This window comes from Carcharodon carcharias, chromosome 13 (assembly GCF_017639515.1).
Source record: "Carcharodon carcharias isolate sCarCar2 chromosome 13, sCarCar2.pri, whole genome shotgun sequence".
Classification (NCBI taxonomy): domain Eukaryota; kingdom Metazoa; phylum Chordata; class Chondrichthyes; order Lamniformes; family Lamnidae; genus Carcharodon; species Carcharodon carcharias.
The window spans coordinates 121,989,796-122,005,918 of NC_054479.1; the positions used below are offsets into that span (position 1 = coordinate 121,989,796).

A 16,123-nucleotide genomic window follows, 5' to 3' on the forward strand; every position below is an offset into this window, starting at 1 on the left:
CAGCCACCTGCTGGTGCCTTGCATATGGAAGGAAGAATCACAGCTGAGCTTTGTTTTATCTTTGTCTAACTTTCACAGCCCAGTGATTAAGGACAGGATCCTTGAATGATTCTACTGCCCAACCTCCCCAGCTCAGGGATACTGAGACTTTACATTGGAGAGACCAAACGCAGACCGGGTGACCGCTTTGCAGAACACCTTCGGTCTGTCCGCAAGCATTATCCAGGTCTCCCTGTCACTTGCCATTTCAACACTGCACCCTGCTCTCATGCCCACATGTCCATCCTTGGCTTGCTGCATTGTTCCAGTGAAGCTCAACGCAAACTGGAGGAACAGCACCTCATCTTCCGACTAGGCACTTTACAGCCTTCCGGACTGAATATTGAGTTCAACAATTTTAGATCATGAACTCTCTCCTCCATCCCCATCCCCTTTCTTATTCCACCCCCCCTCCTCACTTTTTTTCCAATAATTTATATAGATTTTTCTTTTCCTACCTATTTCCATTATTTTTAAATGTACTTTCATCCATTGTTTTATCTCTACCTTTTAGCCTTTTTAGATTCCTTCACCCCACCCCACCCCCACTAGGGCTATCTGTACCTTGCTTGTCCTGCTTTCTACCCTTAATTAGCACGTTCCTCAGGTAATATCACCACCTTCAACACCTCTTTGTCCTTATGTCTGTGACATCTTTTGGTTATCTCCACCTATCACTGGCCCTCTATCCAGCTCAACACCACCCCCCACCCCCAAACCAGCTTATATTTCACCTCTTTTCTATTTTTACTTAGTTCTGTTGAAGGGTCATTCGGACTCGAAACGTTAACTGTGCTCTCTCCACAGATGCTGCCAGACCTGCTGAGTTTTTCCAGGTATTTTTGTTTTTGTTTTGGATTTCCAGCATCCGCAGTTTTTTGCTTTTATTATACTGAGACTTATGATATGCAGGATACCTACTTTTTCAGTAGTACACCCTTGTGCAAGATTGATACTGTTCACCATTAATCACAGCTAACCCACTGTGAAACCCCTGATGAAGAAGGCCCTTCAACTGGATTAGGTTGTCATAGGTCAGATAGCCGATCCACAGCCCTCCAGCTTTGAGTCAGGTAAACAGGCCCCAATTACTGCCCTGCCTCCAATCAACTTCCACATTTTTGTCAGAATCTTGAAATGTCACTTCCAAGTATCTCCATTGTAGCTAACAATGGGATATGGATTTCCTCTCCTAGTGTAGAGAAACAAGCATACTAACTCTCCCAGTGTGTAGCTGCAAATATCATTTAAAGTTGCTACTTTACAACCAAGTTACTGCTAAATAAGCAGATCATAGATGTTCTTACCTGAAAACAGACAAACTTCATAGTCCATGACACACCTGTTTCTTTTATATCCAGTTCTTCCCCTTGTCTCCTGAAGGCCAGCCTTGAATTTAGATCATGGAAGTTGGCAAAACCATAGCACTACCTCCAAGTAATGGTTCAGTGTTGTAAGATGTTTGGCTAAGTATCACGAGTGAGCCTTACAAAGCAGACAACTGGCATTGAATGCGCTGCAACAGGAGGCATTGGATGGTAAGGAGCAGGATCCAAGACTTGGGTCTCCCTCTATGGTTAAGATCATTGAGGCAGGTTGTAGCAGCCTGACTCTGCTCACTCTGCTCAGGCCAGGAATCAAATTTGGACCTTGCACTATGTGTCTGAATACTATCGCGGAACCAGACTGTGGATTGGAGCGGGTTTAGGGGTTGGGGCAGAGAGTTAGAATGGGTCTGGGGCCAAGGGTGGGGTCGGGATGGCTGAGGCAGTGGGTGGGGCTGTGCCCAATTCTGGTGACCGTTGTTATTTTGAATATGTAAGTGGTATGCGTTATTTTGATTGTCTCCACAGCCCTCAATCTCTAAATTTTAGGTGGTAGAGGTCCCTGTGAGAATAATCTAGACTAAACACTTTGAGTGTATGCTCTTATCTCAGGTCCCACAGGAAGTGATGGTGGTGATGCTGATGGCGATTTTCTTCCACCTTTAGCTGAGGATGAAGCAGTTCAGGAGCATATTACAAACCAAAAGGTGAGTGCTGATTTGGGATGGGGTCTGAAGAATAATGTACATTAGACTATGGTACTAAACTGTGTTAGTACTTACTGCAATTCTCTCTTTTATGTCCCTGCAGGCTGTGGGTGAAGAGCGAGGTTACATGCTGCGTCAGAGGGGTCCAACAGAGCCTGACACCATGCACACCAAGGTAATGTCAGCAAATCCTGGAAACTGTTTTCCTGTGGCTTCATTCGAAAGAGAACTGCAGAAAGTCTCGAATCACAGCAGGAAAGTCCAGCTCAGCTCAGTCAACCCTGCAAAGTCCTCCTCACTAACGTCTGGGTACATGTGTCCAAATTGGGAGAGCTGCCTTATAGACAGGTTGAGCAAAATCAGGCTTCTAGAAACATACCCATGCACCAGCGTCCCAGACACCTTTCCCACTAGCAGGACAGATCAACCAGAGGTGGTGGCATATTCCGAAGGGAGTGGCCCCAGGAATCCTCAATATTGACTCCAGTTTCCATGAAGTCTCATGGCATTGGGTCAAACATGGCTAAGGAAACAAGGATTGAGAAATTTGACGGAATTCTAACACTTGGATAAAGGAATTCTGTCTTTTAAATTATCTTCCCACCTCCGTCAGTAACGACGTCGGGAGCAGGATTCGGGGAGCCGCTACTCAGCTTTGCACCAGCCTGGACCTGGCTGCTGTCACTCATCCCAACAGAAAGGTGTGCTCTGCTGCTGACCACTTGGTGAAGCCGTGGGGTTCAGCAGGCCCAGGTGGAGGGAGAGCAACAGAGCCTGAGTCTCGGTTGGTTGTAGTGAATCAGCACTGGTTATCTGAATGTTGCCACATTGTTGTTGAATTATAGCAGCAAACAACAATAACCATAGGAAGGTATTGCCAAGAAAAAAAATGCAGAATTATCACACAACCCAGCTTGGGCTAGGATGAAAGGTCAGTGGATTTTCAGCAATATTTTTTTGCCAACTTTCAGTTATGATGGGTCTGTCCATTAAGGGGTTTGTGAGGCTCCAGAATGGCTCAGTGTTGAGGCTGCTGGAAAGGCCAGGCTGCCATATGAGTGAGTGGGGGAGGGTTTGGGAAGAGGAGCTGCTGAGTAGGGAAGTTAGGGGAATTTGGGAAGGGGGGGAGCTGCTGAGTAAGTAAGGGAAAGAGGGGGGGTGTGCATACATGTGTGCATGCGTGTGCGTGGCTTCACTGTGTCTTCTGTAAAAAGGAAAGATGGAGAGCTTGGTTGAAACCTACAGAATCACATAAAGTAATAACTTTTTTACAAAGCACATTAAAAACAGATTTTCAGATTTGTATGATATGTTGATTTATAATACATGGCCTTTAACAATTATATACTGAATTACTACCCTTTATTGCTATTTTGCTTTTGCTGGTGTCTGGCATCACGTTAATTTTTAGAGCTTTTTTATTTGCTCATGGGATTTGGTCATCAGTGGCAATGCCAACATTTGTTGCCCAGCATTAATTGCCCTTGAGAAGGTGGTGGTGGAGTTAAAATGGGGTTACAATGGAAAATAGTTTGTGAAGCACTGCTGTAGTCCTTTGCTTTTCTTTGCATGTACATAAACCAGCAAAGTCATGTTCTGTTGTTAGTTCATTTTTTAAATTCATTCATGGGTTGTGGGCTTTGTTGGCTGGGCCAGTGTTTATTGCCCTTCCCTTGTTGCCCTTGAGAAAGTGGTGGTGAGCTGCCTTCTTGAATCTCTGCAGTCCATGTGATGTAGGTACACCCACAGTGCTGTTAGGAAGGGAGCTCCAGGATTTTGACCCAGTGACAATGAAGGAACACCGATATATTTCCAAGTCAGGTTGGTGAGTGACTTGGAGGGGAACTTCCAGATGGTGGTGTTCCCATTTATCTGCTGCCTTTGTCCTTCTAGATGGTAGTGGTTGTGGGTTTGGAAAGTGCTGTCGAAGGAGCCTTGGTGAGCTTCTGCAGTGAATCTTTTAGATGGTACACACTGCTGCTACTGTGCGTCGGTGGTGGAGGGAGTGAATGTTTGTGGATGTGGTGCCAATCAAGCGGGCTGCTTTGTCCTGCACGGTGTCAAGCTTCTTGAGTGTTGTGGACGCTGCACTCATCCAGGCAAGTGGGGAGTATTCCATCACACTTCTGACTTTTGCCTTGTAGATGGTGGACAGGCTTCAGGGTCAGGAGGTGAGTTACTTTTCACATGATTCCTAGCCTCTGACCTGCTCTTGTAGCCACAGTATTTATACGGCTAGTCCAGTTCAGTTTCTGATCAACGGTAGCCCTCAGAATGTTGGTAGTGGGGGATTCAGTGATGGTAATGCCATTGAACATCAAAGGATGATGGTTGGATTCTCTCTTGTTGGAGATGGTCATTGCTTGGCACTTGTGTGACGCGAATGTTACTTGCCACTTGTCAGCCCAAGCCTGGATATTGTCCATGTCTTGCTGCATTTGGATCTGGACTGCTTCAGTATCTGAGGAGTCACAAATAGTGTTGAACGTTGTGCAATCATCAGCAAATGCCCCCACTTCTCATCTTATGATGAAAGGCAGGTCATTGATGAAGCAGCTGAAGATGGTTGGGCCGAGGACAATAGCCTGAGGAACTCCTGTGGTGATATCCTGGAGCTGAGAAGACTGACCTCCAACAACCCCACAACCATCTTTCTTTCTGATAGATATGACTCCAACCAGTGGAGAGTTTTCTCCCAGACTCCCGATGACTTAAGTTTTGCTAAGGCTCCTTGATGCCACACTCGGTCAAATGCTGCCTTGATGTCAAGGGCAATTACTGTCACCTTGCCTCGGGAGTTCAGCTCTTTTGTACATGTTTGAATCAAGGTTGTAATGAGGGCAGGAGCTGAGTGACCCTGACGGAACCCAAACTGGGTGTCATTGAGCAGGTTATTGCTAGGCAAGTGCTGTTTGATAACTCTGTTGATGACCCCTTCCGTTGCTTTACTGATGATGGAGAGTTGACTGATGGGGCGGTGATTGGCAGGGTTGGATTTGTCTTGCTTTTTGTGTGCAGGACATACCTGGGCAATTTATCACAGCTGGGTGGATGTCAGTGTTGTAGCTGTATTGGAACAGCTTGGCTAGGGGCACTGCAAGTTCTGGAGCACAAATCTTCAGAACTATTGCCGGAATGTTGTCAGGGCCCATAGCCTTTGTTGTATCCAGTGCCTTCAGCCATTTCTTGATATCACGTGGAGTGAATAGAATTGGCTAAAGACTGGCATCTGTGATGCTGGGGACCTTTGGAGGAGGCCGAGATGGATCATCCACTCGGCACTTCTGGCTGAAGATTGTAGCAAATGCTTCAGCCTTAACTTTGTACTGACGTGCTGGGCTCCTCCATCCTTGAGGATGGCGATATTTGTGGAGCCTCCTTCTCCAGTGAGTTGTTTAATTGTCCACCACCATTCATGACTAGATGTGGCAGGACTGCATAGCTTGTATCTGATCCGTTTTTTGTGGGATCACTTAGCCCTGTCTATCACTTGCTGCTTACCCTGTTTGGCACTCAAGTAGCCCTGTGTTATAACTTCACCAGGTTGACGCCTCATTTTTAGGTATGGCTGGTGTTGCTCCTGGCATGCCCTCCTGCAGTCTTCATTGAACCAGGGTCGATCCCCTAACTTGATAGTAATGGTAGAGTGGGGGATATGCCAGGCCATGAGATTACTATTGTGTTGCTAGATCTGTTCAAAATCTATCCCATTTAGAATGGTGGCAATGCCACACAACATGATGGAGGGTGTGAAGGCAAGACTTCGGCTTCACAAGGACTGTGCAGTGGCCACTCCTACCAATACTATCATGGACAGATACATCTGCAGCAGGCAGGTTGGTGAGGATGAGGTTGATTATGTTTTTCCCTCTTGTTGGTTCCCTCACCACCTGCCACACACCGAGCCTAGCAGCTATGTCATTTAAGACTGGGTCTGTCCTGCCAGTGGGACAGGACATGGTGATGGTGGTGTCTGGGATATTATCTGTCAGGTATGATTCCGTGAGGCTGACTATGTCAGGCTGTTGCTTGACTAGTTTGTGTGATAGCTCTCCCAATTTTGGTGCTAGCCCCGAGATGTTGGGAAGGAGGACTTTGCAGGATCGACAGGGCTGAGATTGCCATTGTAGTTGCCGGTGCCTAGGTCGATGCCGGATGGCCTGTCCGGTTTCATTTTTTTTCCTGACTTAGTAGCAGTTTGTTCCAATTGAGTGGCTTGCCATGCCATTTCAGAGGGCATTTAAGAGTCAACCACATCACGTGTAGGCCAGACCAGGTAAGGACGACAGATTTCCTTCCCTGAAGGGACATTAGTCAGCCAGATGGGTTTTTATAACAATCGACAATGGTTCCATGGTCATCATTAGACTTATAATTCCAGATTTTTGTTGAATTTAAATTCCAACATGGCAAGATTTGAACCCAGGTCTCCAGAGCATTACCCTGGTTCTCTGGATTACTAGTCCAGCGAAAATACTACTACGCCATCACTTTGTGTATCACACAAGGCCATATTAACTGCACTGAATGCTGAAATGCTGAGGCCACTTTGGTGATCTACAAATGCATTGGTCCACGGCCTTGATAGTAATAGAAGGGAAATAATGTTTCTATCCATTTGAGTCTAATAATTCCACCTATTGGAAGTGGCCTAGAAGCATTTGCATTTCACTATAGATCATAAAAAGTGCTATAATTACTCCTTGTCACAAAAATTTTCAAACCTTTTTGTTTTCAGCCACTCACTTTACTGGAGAGACCTCCTGCTGATTGCCACTGAACTCTCTCTCCCAGCTGATTAAATCAATATCATCCATGTTGGACAGCACTTGGAAAAAACACTGAGGGGAGCAAGGGCACAGAATGTACTCTGGGGTTTTCACCAAGAATGGTTTGGTAGCACCACCACTGTCTGAGCTGGTTGAGTCTTGACGGGGATAGCTATGAGACCAGGCCTATGTCAGGTGTTGAGTCAACCAACATGAGGGTAAAACCTATTGACCTTGACATCTCATATCTATCTGTTGCAGATACATCTGTCCATGACAATGTTGTTAGGACTGATGTTCTGTGGAGACAAAGTCCTGTTTTCACACTGAAGGTATCTGCCATGTTGGGTGGCACTACCACTGTGATAAATGGAATAGACTCAGAACGGAGCAGCTTAAAACTAAACATCCAGGAGGTGCTCTGGGCCATCAACAGCAGCAAAATTGTATTCCACCCCTATATGTAAAGTCATGACTTGGTGTATCCCTCAATCTACCATTATCATCAGCCAGTTCAGTGAGGAGTGTAGGAGAGCATGCCAAGAACAGCACGAGGTGCACTGAGTGATTAGGTGTCAACTCGGTGCACTCAGGACTAGATGTATGCTAAGCTGCATGCTATAAACAAAGCTAAACGATCCCACAATGTACTGAACAATTCAAAGCCACATTCAGTTGTGAATAGTGGTGGATAATAAAACAATTAAACAGTCAGGAGGTGAGTATCCTCATCCTCAACAATGGCAGAGCCCCATCAGTGTCAAAAATTTAAGTTTGGAGCATATGCAGCCTTCAGCCAAAAGTGCAGAGTAGATATCAATGTTGGTCTGCTCCTGAGGTCCCCATCATCACATGCCAGTCTTCATCCAGTTGATTCACTCCACGTAATATCAAGAAACAGCTGAATGCACTGCATGTAGCAAAGGCTATGAGCTCTGACAACATTCTGGCTGTGGTGCTGAAGACTTGTGCTATGGAATTAGACGCGCCTCTAGCCAAGGTGTTTCAGTACAGCTGAAACACTAGCATCTATCTGGCCATGTTGAAAATTGCCCAGGCATGTTCTTTCCACAAAAAGCAGGACAAATCCATTCCAGACAATTACCATCCCAACAATCCACACTTGATCATCAGCAGAGTGACTGAAGGTGTGGTCAGCAGTACTAATAAGGGCAAGACTGTGTGTCAGGTGTACTGCGGTAATGTGAATTGTAATCATAGGACAGTATGGCATAGAAGAAGGCTGTTTGGCCCATCTAGCGTTCAGAGCTCTTTCAAAGAGCAATCCAGTTAGTCCCATTCACCCACTCTTTCCCCCATTTCCCTGCAAATTTTTCCCCAGTTTCCTTTCGAAGGCTACTGTTGAATCTGTTTCCACTCTCCTATCAGGCAGCAATGTCCAAATCCTAACCATTCATTTCCTCATGCCACTTCTAGTTCTTTTTCCAATCACCTTAAATCTTTGCCTTCTGCTGAAAGGCAAGTCAACACCTGGAAGCAGTTTCTCTTTATTTACTCTATTTAAAACCCTTGTAGTTTTTAACACCTCCATTGGCCTTCTCTATTCTAAAAAGAACAACTCCAGCTTTTCCAGCCTATGTAGAATTCTTTTTACTCACTCATGGGATGTGGGCATCGATGGCCAGGCCAGCATTTATTGCCCATCCCTAATTGGCCTAGAGAAGGTGGTGGTGAGCTGCTTTCTTGAACTGCTGCAGTCCATGTGGTGTAGATATAGTGCTGTTAGGAAGGGAGTTCCAGGATTTTGACCCAGTGACAGTGAAGGAATGGTGTGTGGCTGGTGGGGAACTTCCAGCTGGTGGTGTTCCCATGTGTCTGCTGCCTTTGTCCTTCTAAATGGTAGCAATTGTGGGTTTGGAAGGTACTGTCTAAGGAGTTTTGGTGAGTTCCTGCAGTGGATCTTGTAGATGGTACACACTGCTATCATTGTGCATTGGTGGTGGAGAGAAAGATAATCCTTTGCCCTGGAACCATTCTAGTAAATCTCTTCAGTACTTTGACAATAGCTTTCATGTTCTTCATAAAATGTGGTACCCAAAATTGGATACAGTTCCAGCTGGGGCCAAATCGATGTTTTATAAAGGTTTAACATAACTTCTTGGCTTTTATACTTGATGCCTCTGTTTATAAAACCCAGGATCCCAATAAACATTATTAACTGCTCTGTTAACCTGTCCTGCCATTTTCAAAGATTTGTGCACAACATCCCCAGAGGGTTCTTGAACCCTTCTTAGATCAATGTATGTGTGTTTTGGAGGGAGTCATTTGTTGTTAATCACCTATCCTGAGAATACAAAGTTCGCTGTCAGGAGCTCAATTTCAGAAAGCTGACTCATTTACAAAAAAGGCGGAAAGTTTTTAAGAATTCATTGCTTTTTCTGGCAGCTGCTGCCCCATCCTCTCTCTGCCCAGGGTGAGTGTGGAGGCATTTTGGCGGAAAGTATGGAGGCAAATGGTGAAGATAGATCTGTTGGTGGGGCCTTCTATGCAGTAGTAGATTAGTGATTTGATACAGCAAAGAAGGTTGTTGCAGAGTTTAACCAAAATAGACGTTGGGTGAGATGTTCGGAGAGTGGAGCGGGGGAGCTTGGTGGACTCGAGCACCACTCCAGAGACTTGAGCACGTAATTCAGACTGATGTTTTGGGACATTGCTGGAGGGCTAGTGCTTATGGAGTGCTGCACTGGCTGAGGGGATGTGCTGCATTGTTGGATGTGCTGTCTTTATCCTTCAATCAACACCAAAACTAGTCAATTTGGTCATGTATCTCATTGCTGTTTATGGATCTTGCTGTCTGCAAATAGCTGCCATGTCTATTAAATGCTACCACATTAAATATAAGTGCAAGTTCACTTACTGATTCCATTGTTGCCTGTTTGTACTGTAGGAAGTGCTCGACCCCTGGAGGAGCCTGGACCCTTTTGAAGCCACTCAAGACAAGCCATTTAAGAAAGGTGACTTGTTGAATATATCTAGCTTCTATCTCTGCTATGCCAGAATTCTGCTGAGAGGAAGGAAACCCAGGCATGAAAACATAAACTCAAGCAACGTTTCTTAGATTCAACAGAGAATATTGATAGCCCTGTCAAGGAACAAACTGGGAGCGGGTTTACTGAGTGACAGCTGTCTGATTATTGAGGGCCTATGCGATTGTTCCATCATTCTCTTTATCCCCACCCCCCAACTGTTGATACCTACTTCAAAAAACACCATGATCATGATAATGGTGGAGATTTCAGCACTGCTGTTGCTAACCTGTACCTTAATTATCCTTTTTTAATAAATATCAACTGCTGCCCAAATTGGCAGAATGGTGCACAGGGCAGCAGGGTGAATGTCGCAGTTTGCACTATAACTCTGCTGTGCAGTGATTGGAAGCAGGCCACAGCTTCAAAATTCGAGCCAGGTTCAAGGATGATTCAGGTTCAAGGTTCAAGGATGATGCCAGGAAGCACTTTTTATACACACAGGATAGTAGAAATCTGGAGTTTTCCCACCAAAAGGTTCTGGATGCTGGAAACAATTGAAGCTTCATTACCTGGATTAATAGATATTAGCCAAAGGTACTGGGGATATAGACCAGAGGCGAGTAAATGGAGTTGATGTGCAGATCAGCTGTGGTCTAAATTGAATGGTAAAGCTGAATACCCTGCTGTTCCTGACTAAGAATTTTTATGCCTCTCCTCTGCTTCTGACCCATTTTGTATAAAGGCCAACAGTCATGCTTGGGGTCACCTATCTCAGTACAGGTTGGAGTTCTGGCCTGCATAGCCTAGTAACACAGTGACTGCCCTACCAAACCAGTAGACCCACTGATACACGTACCAACCAACAAACCTTGTTCAGCCCACTAACCACCCAACAAACCCTGTACAGCATACTGACCATCTGACAAACCATTGAATAATGGAGGGAGTGACTGTCTGGTTGTGATGAGTTGTTTGGGTGATTTGTTACTCTGTTCTGCGCTGCAACTTCGTATTTTTCAGGGAAACACTTTGTCATCCCATCGTGTGTCGAAGTCATAGGAAGCAAGCGGAAATGGAAAACCTGTATGAAATTGAAGGAGTTTGGGAAGTGGTTCTCTGTGACATGTGAGTAGCTACTTACCCTGTGTTCACTGAATCCGTGAAGTTTGCACTGTGTCCGAGTGTGGGTAACACTACATGGCTCTGGATTGCCTGTCATTCATCGCAGGTGCATTCTTGTACTCCATGACTCATCATTAGAGTGTAATATACTGTGATGTTCATTGCTATTAAATTGTGTATCATGTTCTACATCACCTCTGTCTCATCTCTTGTACTCTTCTTTTTCTCTCTAGATTACGGTGGACAGAGTGATGTGAAGAGTAGGAGAAGGGGTCCAACATTTGCAGGTGAGAGGCAGTGCTGGGCATCTGGAGTCAGTCTAGATTCATGCATCAATGGGCCTGTTTAGAAAGTTTTATCTGACATTACTGAATATAAGAGCTGGAGTGAATTGGTTGTAATGTGAGTACTACCCATATTCTGTCCGAATCCTACTGTTTCTCTGAGGAAACTATTGCCTCTTCGGGTTACTTATTCCTTCAACACCTGGCCTGTGTCCTTCCATAGGAAGTCTAGTTCAGTCTGAGATACTGACCAAGGAGAGGGTAGAATCAGCGGCTAAGGAATGGAGTTTGCCAAGGGGACTAGAGACAATGGCTTTAAGTAGAGAAAATTTCTGCTCAGCCAGGATTGGATGTTGGACAAGCAGTGTGTCAATTCAGAAACAGTGGAGGAGTTGAGAGGTGACTGTGAGGTAGAGATAATTGTCGTCAGCCTACGTGTGCAACTGTACGCACTATTCCAGGTGCAGTCTCACCAAGGCTCTATACAGTTTCAGTAAGACTACTTTACTTCTGTAGTCAAATCCTCTTGCAACAAGGGCCAACATACTATTTGCCTTCATAATTGATTACTGCGCCTGTGTGTTAGATTTCAGTGACTCATGGACAAGGACACCCAGAACCCTTTGGAATCAACAGTTAAAATCTCTCACCATTTAAGAAATACTCTGCATTTCTGTTTTCTTCCTATCAAACTGGATAGTTGATATAGATTGTGAATAACTGGGGCCCAAGCACTGATCCTGTCGTACCCCACTAGTCATAGCCTGCCAACCTGAGAATGACTCATTTATTCCTACTCTGTTTTCTGTCTGTTAACCAATTCTCAATCCATGCCAGTATATTGTCCCCAATCCCATATGCTCCAATTTTGTTTACTAATCGCCTGGGGCCTTATCGAAAGCCTGCTGAAAATCCAAATGTGCCACATCCACTGGTTTCCCTTTATCTATTCTGCTAGTTACAACCTCAAAAAAACTCCCAACAGGTTTGTCAAACATGATTTTCCTTTCATAAATCCATGTTGACTCTGCCTAATCTTCCCATTGTTTTCTAAGTGTCCAGTTATCACATCATTTATAATAGATTCTAGCATTTTCCCTACTACTAATCTCGAGCTAACAGGTCTGTAGTTCCCTTTTTTCTTTCTCCATCCTTTCTTCAATAATGGGGTTACACTTGCTACCTTCCAATCTAATCTATAGATTAAACATGCGTTCCCTGAAATATTGTTTCCACACATTAGTTTGGAATTTACCCCTCCAGGTGGAGATCAAGCCCTCTACTATTCTGGTCAAGCTGAAGCGCTTTGTCATGGTCAACGCTATCTAGATCCTTTAGCATCCCAACAAATCATGTTACCCCCTTGGCCCAATTTATATAAGCACTCCTCATGTAAAGGATTCATATACTCCTGTACTGAACGTGGGGAGAATCTTATCTAGAGTATAGAGGTAATATGCCCTGGTTGTAGTGTATGAAGGGATAAAACACTTCACTCTGTATGGTGGGGAGAAGGTGTCAAATGTGCAGAGAAGGTGTCAAATGTGCAGTATCTGTTACTTTCACAGCAGGACTCTGCCACAGACATGAATATTCAGAAAGAAAAAAACAAAAAAACTGCGGATGCTGGAAATCCAAAACAAAAACAGAATTACCTGGAAAAACTCAGCAGGTCTGGCAGCATCGGCGGAGAAGAAAAGAGTTGACGTTTCGAGTCCTCATGACCCTTCGACAGAACTTGAGTTCGAGTCCAGGAAAGAGCTGAAATATAAGCTGGTTTAAGGTGTGTGTGTGGGGGGCGGAGAGATAGAGAGACAGAGAGGTGGAGGGGGTTGGTGTGGTTGTAGCGACAAACAAGCAGTGATAGAAGCAGATCATCAAAAGATGTCAACAACAATAGTACAATAGAACACATAGGTGTTAAAGTTAAAAGTTGGTGATATTATCTAAACGAATGTGCTAATTAAGAATGGATGGTAGGGCACTCAAGGTATAGCTCTAGTGGGTTTTTTTTTTATTTTATATAATGGAAATAGGTGGGAAAAGGAAAATCTTTATAATTTATTGGGAAAAAAAAAGGGGGGGAAACAGAAAGGGGGTGGGGATGGGGGAGGGGACTCACGACCTAAAGTTGTTGAATTCAATATTCAGTCCGGAAGGCTGTAAAGTCCCTAGTCGGAAGATGAGGTGTTGTTCCTCCAGTTTGCGTTGGGCTTCACTGGAACAATGCAGCAAGCCAAGGACAGACATGTGGGCAAGAGAGCAGGGTGGAGTGTTAAAATGGCAAGCAACAGGGAGGTTTGGGTCATTCTTGCGGACAGACCGCAGGTGTTCTGCAAAGCGGTCGCCCAGTTTACGTTTGGTCTCTCCAATGTAGAGGAGACCACATTGGGAGCAACGAATGCAGTAGACTAAGTTGGGGGAAATGCAAGTGAAATGCTGCTTCACTTGAAAGGAGTGTTTGGGTCCTTGGACGGTGAGGAGAGAGGAAGTGAAGGGGCAGGTGTTGCATCTTTTGCGTGGGCAAGGGGTTGTGCCATAGGAGGGGGTTGAGGAGTAGGGGGTGATGGAGGAGTGGACCAGGGTGTCCCGGAGGGAGCGATCCCTACGGAATGCCGATAAGGGGGGTGAAGGGAAGATGTGTTTGGTAGTGGCATCATGCTGGAGTTGGCGGAAATGGCGGAGGATGATCCTTTGAATGCGGAGGCTGGTGGGGTGATAAGTGAGGACAAGGGGGACCCTATCATGTTTCTGGGAGGGAGGAGAAGGAGTGAGGGCGGATGCGCGGGAGATGGGCCGGACACGGTTGAGGGCCCTGTCAACGACCGTGGGTGGAAAACCTCGGTTAAGGAAGAAGGAGGACATGTCAGAGGAACTGTTTTTGAATGTAGCATCATCGGAACAGATGCGACGGAGGCGAAGGAACTGAGAGAATGGGATGGAGTCCTTACAGGAAGTGGGGTGTGAGGAGCTGTAGTCGAGATAGCTGTGGGTGTCGGTGGGTTTGTAATGGATATTGGTGGACAGTCTATCACCAGAGATTGAGACAGAGAGGTCAAGGAAGGGAAGGGAAGTGTCAGAGATGGACCACGTGAAAATGATGGAGGGGTGGAGATTGGAAGCAAAATTAATAAATTTTTCCAAGTCCTGACGAGAGCATGAAGCAGCACCAAAGTAATCATCGATGTACCGGAGAAAGAGTTGTGGAAGGGGGCCGGAGTAGGACTGCAACAAGGAATGTTCCACATACCCCATAAAGAGACAGGCATAGCTGGGGCCCATGCGGGTACCCATAGCCACACCTTTTATTTGGAGGAAGTGAGAGGAGTTGAAGGAGAAATTGTTCAGCGTGAGAACAAGTTCAGCCAGACGGAGGAGAGTAGTGGTGGATGGGGATTGTTCGGGCCTCTGTTCGAGGAAGAAGCTAAGGGCCCTCAGACCATCCTGGTGGGGGATGGAGGTGTAGAGGGATTGGACGTCCATGGTGAAGAGGAAGCGGTAGGGGCCAGGGAACTGGAAATTGTTGATGTGACGTAAGGTGTCAGAGGAATCACGGATGTAGGTGGGAAGGGACTGGACAAGGGGAGAGAGAAGGGAGTCAAGATAACGAGAAATGAGTTCTGTGGGGCAGGAGCAAGGGTGGTGCTGTTGTTGTCTGGCGCACTGACCTCTACCACGCGGAGGCTGAGCGTCAACTCGCAGACACTTCCTCCTACCTCTCCCTGGACCATGACCCCACCACTGAACATCAAGCCACTGTTTCCAGGACTGTCACTGACCTCATCTCCTCTGGGGATCTCCCTCCCACAGCTTCCAACCTGATAGTTGCCCAATCTCGGACGGCCCGCTTCTATCTCCTACCCAAAATCCACAAACAGAACTGCCCCGGTAGACCGATCGTCTCAGCTTGCTCCTGCCCCACAGAACTCATTTCTCGTTATCTTGACTCCCTTCTCTCTCCCCTTGTCCAGTCCCTTCCCACCTACATCCGTGATTCCTCTGACACCTTACGTCACATCAACAATTTCCAGTTCCCTGGCCCCTACCGCTTCCTCTTCACCATGGACGTCCAATCCCTCTACACCTCCATCCCCCACCAGGATGGTCTGAGGGCCCTTAGCTTCTTCCTCGAACAGAGGCCCGAACAATCCCCATCCACCACTACTCTCCTCCGTCTGGCTGAACTTGTTCTCACGCTGAACAATTTCTCCTTCAACTCCTCTCACTTCCTCCAAATAAAAGGTGTGGCTATGGGTACCCGCATGGTCCCCAGCTATGCCTGTCTCTTTATGGGGTATGTGGAACATTCCTTGTTGCAGTCCTACTCCGGCCCCCTTCCACAACTCTTTCTCCGGTACATCGATGATTACTTTGGTGCTGCTTCATGCTCTCGTCAGGACTTGGAAAAATTTATTAATTTTGCTTCCAATCTCCACCCCTCCATCATTTTCACGTGGTCCATCTCTGACACTTCCCTTCCCTTCCTTGACCTCTCTGTCTCAATCTCTGGTGATAGACTGTCCACCAATATCCATTACAAACCCACCGACACCCACAGCTATCTCGACTACAGCTCCTCACACCCCACTTCCTGTAAGGACTCCATCCCATTCTCTCAGTTCCTTCGCCTCCGTCGCATCTGTTCCGATGATGCTACATTCAAAAACAGTTCCTCTGACATGTCCTCCTTCTTCCTTAACCGAGGTTTTCCACCCACGGTCGTTGACAGGGCCCTCAACCGTGTCCGGCCCATCTCCCGCGCATCCGCCCTCACTCCTTCTCCTCCCTCCCAGAAACATGATAGGGTCCCCCTTGTCCTCACTTATCACCCCACCAGCCTCCGCATTCAAAGGATCATCCTCCGCCATTTCCGCCAACTCCAGCATG

The 16,123-nt window shown here is 46.1% G+C and overlaps 1 protein-coding gene across 1 annotated transcript in view; it reads left to right on the forward strand.

Moving 5' to 3' along the window:
• ncaph2 (non-SMC condensin II complex, subunit H2) overlaps window positions 1-16,123 on the forward strand; it is a 46,194-nt gene that overhangs the window by 21,181 nt on the left and 8,890 nt on the right. Inside the window, exons 10-14 of the mRNA XM_041203122.1 lie at window positions 1,977-2,071; window positions 2,175-2,246; window positions 9,749-9,815; window positions 10,851-10,955; window positions 11,186-11,239. Of these exons, the coding sequence (XP_041059056.1) occupies window positions 1,977-2,071; window positions 2,175-2,246; window positions 9,749-9,815; window positions 10,851-10,955; window positions 11,186-11,239 (393 nt within the window). The remainder of the gene's footprint in view (window positions 1-1,976; window positions 2,072-2,174; window positions 2,247-9,748; window positions 9,816-10,850; window positions 10,956-11,185; window positions 11,240-16,123) is intronic.